General features: G+C 51.3%; 1 protein-coding gene across 3 annotated transcripts; it reads left to right on the forward strand.

Annotated features, from left to right (window-relative positions):
- Positions 1–471: 471 nt before the first annotated feature.
- On the forward strand, positions 472–9,386 carry FXYD2 (FXYD domain containing ion transport regulator 2). 3 transcript variants are annotated; one of them, XM_016134878.2, is made up of 7 exons: positions 3,297–4,727; positions 6,355–6,430; positions 6,661–6,699; positions 6,897–6,971; positions 8,520–8,556; positions 8,730–8,760; positions 9,048–9,386. In XM_016134878.2, the coding sequence occupies exons 1-6, from the start codon at positions 4,596–4,598 to the stop codon at positions 8,752–8,754; spliced, it is 384 nt and encodes a 127-aa protein (XP_015990364.1). In that variant the 5' UTR covers positions 3,297–4,595; the 3' UTR covers positions 8,755–8,760; positions 9,048–9,386. The 3 variants fall into 3 exon arrangements, with proteins under 3 accessions (XP_015990366.1, XP_015990364.1, XP_015990365.1); XM_016134880.2 differs by lacking the exons at positions 3,297–4,727; positions 6,355–6,430 and adding an exon at positions 472–2,078; XM_016134879.2 differs by lacking the exon at positions 6,355–6,430 and having other exon boundaries at positions 4,631–4,727.
- The last annotated feature ends 206 nt before the right edge of the window (positions 9,387–9,592 follow it).

Below are 9,592 nucleotides of genomic sequence, written 5' to 3' on the forward strand. Positions count from 1 at the left end.
ACCTGAACAAGACAGTCAGGAAGCTCTCCGAAGGAAGAGTGAGTATTCAGGAAGAAGGAACAGCCAATGTGGAGGGTCTGGGGCAGAGTGTGCCTTTGGGGTTAGAGAACCACCAAAGAGACCAGCATGGCTGGGATGCATAGAAAGGGCAGGGAAGTTGGAGACAATGTCAGAGAGGGCATTGGGGCCAGATTAAGAAGGGTCTTTACAGGACACGAAAAGGACTTTGGCTTAGTCTCTGAGCTCTCAGAGGGTTTCAGCAGGAAAGTAAACCCTTTGTAAAGTGAGGGAGTTGGGTGGGATGACCTTGGAGGCCCTTTCCAGTTGGTCAGACTATGACACAGATATCCACTAGGGACTGAGCCTCCTTCCTTTCTAGTGTTAAGGTCTGGCAGGGAACATAAAGTGTGTGTGTGTGTGTGTGTGTGTGCGCGCGCGCGCGCGCGCGCGCAGCAGTGGGAACTGGGTTCTGGCTGAGATATCCACTTTTTTGGACCACCGATGAGTTTGGACCAGGTAACCTCTAAAGTCTCATCTAACTCCAAGATTTGTGAACCAATCAAAGTGCCCAGCTTGGGGAATTTCTCCTCAGCAGCTTTGGGCCGTAGGAGTGTGCAGGTTGGGAGCATGTCACAAGGTCTTGGTGCAAAAGCCGCTTGGCCCCTGGACGGGTTTTCCCCTGTCTTGCAAGGTGGGGGGAAAGCCCCAAGGGGCCTGGAGTCAGGGCTGCCTGATCTGAGCCCCCAGGACAGATCTCAGCCCGGCCAGTAAAGCCCCTCCAGGCCCAGCCGTTCCCTAGTTCCACAGCAATTTCCAGCCCAGGGGCTACTCTCTGTGGCACCATTACTCATCCCTCAGGACAGGAAGTGTAGCTGAGGAGGGACAGAGAGATGAGATGTCACCATGGTCAGTGTCTGTGGCCAGAACCAGCAGCTTCCAGACCCTGCTTCTCAGTTTCTGTGCTGGGGTGGCCAAGCAGGGCAGCCCACAAGGAACCTGGGGGAGAGCCTGTGGTTCCAAGTGAGCCACACGGAGATGCTTGTCATAGCCTTGCTCTAGTCTGTTAGAGGCTTTAGTGGCCAGGGAACATGGACAAGGCTGAGTCAGTGTAGGGGCTGTTCTGTCACTTCAGCAGGGAGATAGGCCTTCTACACCTGCCCTGCGCCCGGAAGTGCTGTCTTCCGGCCATTCCCCTCTGGCACCAATAGTCCTCAGAGGCCTCATTAGGTTGCTGGTGTCTCCTGTTGGGCTGCTGCGGTGTGGTTGGCAGGTCTGATATCACATCCTGTGGCAAGTCACTGGGGGCTAAGTGAGGGGGCCCCAGCTGAGGAAAGGCAGGCTACCATGAGAGCAGCCCCACGCCAGCTCTCAGCTGCTCCCCATCTCTGCCCTATATGAGAATGAGGCTGCAGCTGGTGCCTTAGGCTCCAAGGCCATGATCTGAAAATCATTCCTGCTTACCTAAGGCAGCTTCCGAGGAGCTGCTGCTATTCTAAATAGTCTCAGGGAACTCCTAGCTACAGAACAGGGTCCAGGGACAGGATATAGCATGGCAAAGGCCCAACTAGGCTGGAAGAATGAGATGCAGTAAAGACTCAGGGGGACCCATAAATGCCCCTGAGGGTCTCCCTCAGCTGCCACCAGACTGGAGCCCAGAAAGAGAGCAGGGGCTATAATTCTGCTGGCTCCAACCTCAGCCAGTGCCTTTCTGAGTCCAGGAGGGGCCTTTGCAGGCACACTGGGCTGCCTGGAAGGCACTGAATTGGCATCTCTCCCCTGGGGGTACAGGGGCCAGTGTGGGTGCTGCCGTTTGCTTTGCAACGGTTCACACACTCCCCTTTCCTCAGGTGCTCACCCCCATGATCCCTGGCCTCAGCCTGCCAAGGCAGGCAGGCACAAGGTGAAGGTTTGCCAGCCCCTCCTCCCTGCCTTTGTCTCTTCCAGCCCATGAACTTGGCTGAGGTGTGGAGGGAGGAAGTGCCACTGTTTCTATTCAGGCCATCGGCAATCGGCACTTCACCACTCTCTCCTACTGAAGGCACAACCAGCAACTCCTGCCATGGATAGGTGGTACTTGGGTGAGTCCCCTGAGCCCCATCTTCCTACCTTCTTAGACTCTAACACAGGTGTCCACCCCATCACTTTCAAAGAGTATTTACCAGCTCCCAGAAGTACAAGAAAAGCAGAAAGGAGGAGAAACAGGATTTCTAAACAAGGACATCTCAATACAGAGTCCTGAGAACTCTGTGATCCATGTTCCAAGAATCTCTTGAGCTGCAAGAGCTAGCAAGACAACTTTTCCAATAGCTTTCCATTTTGTCTATTAATCTGTCCATCTACAGGAACTCTGAAGCCAGACTATTGGTTTCTCTACTTCCTAGCTGCCTGACTACTGGCAAGTTATTTAAATTCTCTGTGCTTCATCTATAGCATGGGGATGATAATAATGCCTTGCTTACCTCATAAAGTTGTGAGGATTAAACGAGTTAATTTTTGTAAAGTGCTTAGAACAGTGCCTTGCGCATAGAGCTCCAAAATGCAGCTATCAACTTGCTTTCCTTGTTCCTCTTTTTGTCTATTATCATCTATCATCTATATCTATCTATCTGTCTATCTGTCTATCTATCTATCTATCAATCTATCTATCTATCTATCTATCTATCTTCTATCATCTATCATCTATCATCCATCTATCATCCATCTATCATCTGTTCATCTACCTTTCCACCTGTTTTTATATCCCTTATGAGTCCAGAAAGAATCCAGGATGGCCTAAAAAGATAGACAAAATACACAGATGCCAAAAGAATGTATAGTAAGGGGCACCAGTGCCTTATATAGAAAGTGGAAGTAGTTTCGGAGCACAGCTTTGGGGGACTGGATTTCTAGCCCTGGTTTTTTCACTAACTGAGTGTTTCAGACAAGTTCCTCAGCCTCCCTGCCTTCAGTCTTCCTGGTGTCCATAGTGGGGATCATGGCACTGCCCTGACTACACTCAAGGGGTCATTTTGGGGAGCAGAGGATCAGCCTCAGTTTCTTTATCTGTAAAATGTAGCAAACCTGGATTCAGTGGGACAGTACGTGGAGAGTGTGACATGTGGTCATGCCCTACTATATGTTAGCTCTGTTGTAATATTTTCATGAATATTCATCACTTGGCCCTGAAAGCAGAAGAGAGCTGAATGGGTGTCATAGCTCCTGGCCTTCAGGGTTGTGACATTCTCTCTTTCCATCTTACCTTAAAGCTCATTTTCAATGGAGGGTGGTTGGTGTTTCTGGCTACTATTTCTCCGGTTAACATAAATATCACAGTAACAATATGACACTGTGTACCAGGCCCCATGCCATGCTCTCCATGTGCATTATTTCACTTTCTCCTCACTACCACCTATGAGGTAGGGAATAGTCCCACTTTATAGATGAAGAAACTAAGGCACAGAATGTCTAAGTCACTTGACAGAGGCCATATCCTTAGCGAATGGAGGAGCCAGGAAGCAAACTCGAACTTTGGCCCCTGCCATTGCCACAGCTCAAGGAGGACTTAAAGGAGGATAAACAGATGGATCCATACCCTTTGTAATGACTAACCCACCCTCAGTGGACACAGATCACTGGCTACTATTAAGCACCAGCTTCTTTTGGAGGTCAATTCAATCAACTAGAACTCAGCCAGGAATCTGAGCACCCATGGAGTTCCCAGCACTGGGGTCTCTGAAGTGAAGGAGAAGGAACAGAAAGGTGGCCTCAAAGGTGGTGAAAGCACCTGACTCCTCTAGCCAAAGGCCTGGCTGTCAGTCTCCACTTCACCCTTCACTGGCCGTGTGACCTTGGTTGGACCAGAGTTCTGCCCTCTCTGTGCTGAGGTTGCCTCATCTGTAAAATGAGGAAATAAGACAAATAAGAAAATAACAGTCAGGAAAGTGCTTTGTAAATTATAAAAGCAGGGCATTCTCCCTTTGGTAAGGTTTGGCCCCTTCTCAAAGGAACTTTCAGTATAACATGGGAACTCAGCATGCGAACAACTAGAAAGAGCCGTGATGAATGGAGCGAGCCCTTCCTGTTTGTAGAATGGGTGGAAAGTGCCTAGAGCGGCAGAGAAAGAGAAAATCGTTAGGGATGCCTTTCCGACTGAGGTGTGAGCTGTTAGATGCATCTCATGGATGAAGAAGATAAGAGGAGAGGGCATCCCAGGGCAGCAGAGGCCTGAGGCGTGACTGTGTTTGATGGGCTCAGGGTGGGCTGTGAGGTGGGAAGTGGCCCGCTCCACAGTGGTTGGTGAGATGGACAGCTGCTAGGGTTGGGACCTCTGAGGGACCCTGACATTGCCCCCCTGGCTATAGTACACACTGAATATATTTTAAAACTCCCACTTTCCAGTGCCACAGCCCCAGGTGTGGCTTTTCCACCTGGTGGAAGAACACTATGGCCAACTTCCCCGGGCCTCCTCTTTGGAAATTTCTTTGGGGAGGGTTTGGAAACCCAACTAGCTCCTGCCTGCCACTGTCTGCTCATGTACCTCCTCACCCTCAGCGGGAGCCCCTCTGCCCACACCAGGGCTTTTCTTGTGACCGGGTAAACATTACCTGACGCTGTTAATGTTTAATGTCCCCACCTCATCCCTGGCCACCCCAAGACTAGGCAATCTCCCCGAGGCAGAGGTGGTGGAGGAAGGCAGCAGAGAGGAACCCGGTCTGCTAGGGAGATGGCAGGGTCGTCGTCAGATGATGGTGAGTGTGTGTGAAAGTGTGTAGAACAGGAGGTGGTCTCCGTTGGACCACTTTAGAGGGGTGAGCTGAACCCCATCCTTCTGTCTCCTGGCATCCTGCCTTCTAGAGTACCCAGGACCCCTCCCTCATCCTGGGCCAGCCTCCTAAAAAATTTTGCTTTTAAAAGAGGATACTGCCTTAATTCCAAATAAATATAGCTCGAATGACAGAACCTTGAACCAGTCTGTGATTGCAATTGAGGGGTGAGCTTCTATCTTGACGTTCAGGCATGCTCCTGTCCTGGTTCAATGTACCTTTCTGGACTATCTAAGCTCGGAACAGCAGGCAGACAGGGTCAGTCTGGGGAAGGAGCAGGCCACTCTGGTCAGCCTTCTTAGGCCGCTTTGGGGTGAGAGTCCCTAAGAAAAGGGCACATTCCCAGAAAATTTTCTGTGATGGGGTGGAGGGAAGGGCAAGTAACTCAGGCCTGGAGGCCAATAGGGGCCTAAGTTGACTGCAGTGGGCTTTGAGCCAGATCCAGAAAAGATGAGAGCTTTGTGTGGGTGCAGGCTTATCAAATGGCTCAATACGAGGTGGTGAGGGAAGAGACAGTTTCCTGGTGTGGGAAGAGAGTGGTGGGTCTGGTCATGGCTCTGATACTAACTCTCCATGATACTATCTCACCAGACCTGAACTGATCTGGTGGGATAACCCAGAAGGCCTTTTGTGTGGGCCCTCACAGCCTCCCCTTGGCCTCTGGCCCTTCAGGCCCAGGCACTGATGCCTCCTAGCCTAGGGAGCTTGTTGCTGGAATAGTTGGGCTTACCAGGCATTGCAGCCTCCCACTGCCCAGGGCACAGTTCATCACAGCCTGGGAGGTGCCGACTTGCACATTCCTTCAACTTTGGGCACTGAAGGAGGCAAGAAAGAGATCTTAACCTCAGCTGTGGCAGAAAAGCTCTGGCCAGGCTGCCCTCCAGCTGCAAGTGCGCCCAGTTTACAGCGCCGAAGGGCAGAACTATGGCATCTGCTGGCAGCTGAGCAGCTCCACATGAGGGTGGGAAAAGCCACAGGGTGGGAACTGGACTGGATGACTTGCCCTTGAAACACCTCCTTCCTTCTGACCCACTGAGGGGTAACCTAGCAAAGGGGCTAAGTGCCTAGATTCCTAGCAACCCCTTGCCTGTATTCAAATTCCAGCTCTACCCTTTACTGGTTGTATAAACATGGATGAGTTACTTAACCTCTCCGTGTCTTCATCTTCTCATGGATTATAGTGGAATACTATCAGTGCCTCATAGGGTTGTCATGAGGGTTCAATAAACTAATGCTTTGTTAGCCTCAGTCTGGCATGTGGTAAGCACTATATAGTAATGTTTCTTAAATAAATCTGCCTCTCCCAGAGGATAGCAACATAGGAGAGAAGAATCTAGAAACCTGGTTCAAGACCCAGTTCTGCCTCCAACTTTGCTTGGGACTTTGGACAAATCTCCAAAGTGGGCCTCAGTTTCCTCCTTCTATTCATCCATTCATTCATCTCACAAATATTTGCTAAGCCGCTTGTAGTTGATAAGTCATATGGGGAGAAACTGCTGGTAAGTCTAATAGGAGATTCTTTTTTTTTTTTTCCTCTTACTTTTGTATAAAGCAAAGAGAAGAAAGAACCAACCCCTGGAGGCTCCGGAGGCCCCACAAGCAGCATGGCTTCCTGCTTTGGATTAGTGGTTGGTCTCAACTTGGCTGTGTCTGGAGTAGCTGAGGGCAGATGCTCCCAATGGCGGTGGCATTTGCAGAACCACCAGCCTCCTCTTGCAGGGGTCTCTCCTCACTAGCCTCCCCTTGCCCACTTGGACCCTGGGGGATGCTAGGGCAAGGACAGTTCCACTGTTTCTGTGGCTGGAACATCCTACTATCTGTGATTTTCCCCTCACCTCGTCTCCTCCTTTCTCTTCAGGTGGCAACCCCAAGGGGGATGTGGACCCATTCTCCTATGGTAAGGCTGGTGATTGCTTCCTCCCACCTTTCCTGAGCCTCCTCCCTTGTGCCCCCCAATTAGTTTTCAGCCTCTTCCAGCCTGGGTTATGTGCCTGCATCTTCCCCAGTTACCGTGGGGCCACTGTCAGTGTGGGCTACAGGGAGGAGTGCTCGGATTACCTGTCCCACCTCCTAACCCTTTCTTTCCTTCCTCAGACTATGAGACTGTACGCAATGGGGGACTGATCTTCGCTGCCCTGGCCTTCGTTGTGGGGCTCATCATAATCCTCAGTAAGTGGGGCCGGCCTCATGTTGGAAGGGGGTGCTGGATGGGCGCACATATCTTCTCAAAACCAATGAGCACACCTAGCTTTCCAGGTGGGCATGGGGGAGAGCCCTCTTACCCCACTCCAGATCCTGTAAGGGAGGAGTGAGTCTCTCTGCTCCCCTCTCCTTCCCCATGCTGGATATGGGAACTGAGAGACACCTTGACGGAGAGAGATGTCTTGGGGTGTCTGCCAACTTGGTCCTTGTTCCACACAGAGGAAGTCACCTCTTTCTCACGTGTGCCCTCCCGTGGGTCCTGGCGGAGCTGCCAAGATGGGGGTGGTGGGGTGGTTGGCGAGCTGGCTGCCTCTGACCCTGGAAAGCTCCAGTGTAAATGGGGGGAGGTATCAGGTAAGGGGAGGAAACTAGCCTTTACTGGACATCTCACCTCCTTAGAACTGAACACTTTTTTTTTGCTTTGAGCTTACATCTCGGCCCATTTAATCCTCTCAGTAACACTGAAGGCTCGCCATGACTGTCACCATTTTTCAGATGAAAAATCAGACCCACGCCGAGAGGTACAGCAATTTGCCCAAGGTTCCACGGCCAGTCAGAAGCAGAGTCAGTTCAGCTGAACCCAGAGAGGCCCACACTGCACTTCGCTACCATAGGCTGCTGGAAAGCAAATATGGCTGAGAGCCAGAGGTCATAGGCTCTGCTGCTAGTTTAGTGTGGATGCCCAATGACCTGGGCCTTGGTTTGCTCAACTGTTAAATAGGAATGATTCCACTTGCCTCATAAGATTAAGACTAGCATCCAAAGAGATAGATGGCAGCCAAGAAAGCAATTAGAAGGATCCAACATATGCACAGTGTGTTCTGGAGAACAGAAAGGTCCTTGTATATCCTCCAGGAGCAGGCATACAGCCGGGGCTTAATAAATGCTTATTGACTAGTCTTGGTGCAACCAGAAGAAAAAAACCCAGAAATACAATGAGTGAAAAGAGAACATGAAATGAAGCAAATACACTTCTGTGACCTGAGATTCTATAACACATCCATGGTCAGTGCCATTCCATCTGAAAGTTCTGTCTGCAGACATGGCTGGTCACCCCATTCTCCTAGAAGCTCCTTGAGGGCAGCACCGTGGAGTGGTTGAGCACACAGGTTTGGAGGCAGGCGGGCCTGAGCAGGGATCTTGGCTCTGGAATTACTGACATCCTTTTCCAAGAGCTTATCGAGTAGCTACTACATGCCCAGCACTGTGCTGGGGGCATCATGATGCCCCAGGCTTGGCCACCACTCTCAATGTGCTCACAGTCCACTGAGGACCTGCTGCAGTAAGTGTTTATTGACCAACTGACTGATGGCTTTGGGCTCCCGAATGCTTATGGCTCTACCTTACATAAAGAAAAATGCAGTCAACCGTGGCCTCCAAGCCACACTCTGGGACCTCCGTGTGGTGCTGGCAGTAGGGAGGGAGGAGAGACCACAGAGCTGAGTCCTCCAGGGCAGAGAGGGTATCCTTGGGAGTGAGAGGCCAAAGAAAACTAACCTTCTTTCTCTCTTCAAGGCAAAAGACTCCGCTGTGGGGGCAAGAAGAAGCATCGGTAAGTGCCTGTCTAGGGTAACTGATTGGGGTGTGGGGACAGGGGAACAGAGGGGCAGGCCGAGGGTTTTGGTTGCTGGGGCCTGCGAGGAGGGGTTCCCAATTTCGGGGACCCCAGATATACCACCTCTTCTACTGACTTCTTACCTGTCTCTTTTTTCTTCCCCATCCCAGGCAAGTCAGTGAAGATGGGCTGTAATGACAGGTACACCTGGGAGGGGCGGGCAAGGGCTGTGGCCAGGGATGGTTGTACAGAAACAAGGAAGAACTTGAGATTGGGTGGGGGAGAGTTTTGGGGTCTTCCATTCATCAGCCAAGGAGTTTGTCACCCATCCTGTGTTTTTAAATGATGGTCAAGTTGCCTGGAGAGGCACATGTGGCCAAAGGGAGGCTGCAGGGATATTCCAGAGAAAGGTAGGATGAATCAAGAATGAAACCAAAACCCCCACCTCTGCCCCCATCACAGCCCAAATCCTGCCTTTGTCTTTTCAGAGTCAGCTGTGCCCACCACTGCCCTGGGACTGGTTGAGAAGCCTTCCCTGAGCTGCAGACCTTTGTCCCCAGCACTGCCAGGCCCTCAGGCTGAAGGAAGTGCCAGGCTTCATGTGACATTTGGGTGGGCATCGCCTCCTCCCACCCCATGCCGTCTCTTTCTAATAATAAAGCCAGCCTCAGAGATTGCTCCTTCCCTGGCCTGCCTCCCCCACCCTCAACTCCTATAACCGCCATGACCCAGTACTCCAAGTTGGAGTGAAACACAGCCTGATCTCTTTTGCTTTTCGATTAATGACTCAAGTACCCATGCCTATTAAAACAAGGTCGAGATCGTCATCCGTAGGCCTCTCCTCTCCTCCCACTCCTGAATTGCCAAGATCCCCTGGATAGAAGACTCAGCCTGTCTTCTAAGTGCCAGGCAGAGAGGAAACCGGGAATCTAAAGGTCACAGGTTCAAAGTCATTGGGTCTGTTGGGTGCTGCTTGGGCATCTGCCCAGGCCCTGGCTGCTGCTGTTGGAGCAGTCCTCCCAGAGCTGCTGTG

Source organism: Rousettus aegyptiacus, unplaced genomic scaffold, assembly GCF_014176215.1.
Source record: "Rousettus aegyptiacus isolate mRouAeg1 unplaced genomic scaffold, mRouAeg1.p scaffold_m13_p_5, whole genome shotgun sequence".
In the NCBI taxonomy this organism is placed as follows: Eukaryota; Metazoa; Chordata; class Mammalia; order Chiroptera; family Pteropodidae; genus Rousettus; species Rousettus aegyptiacus.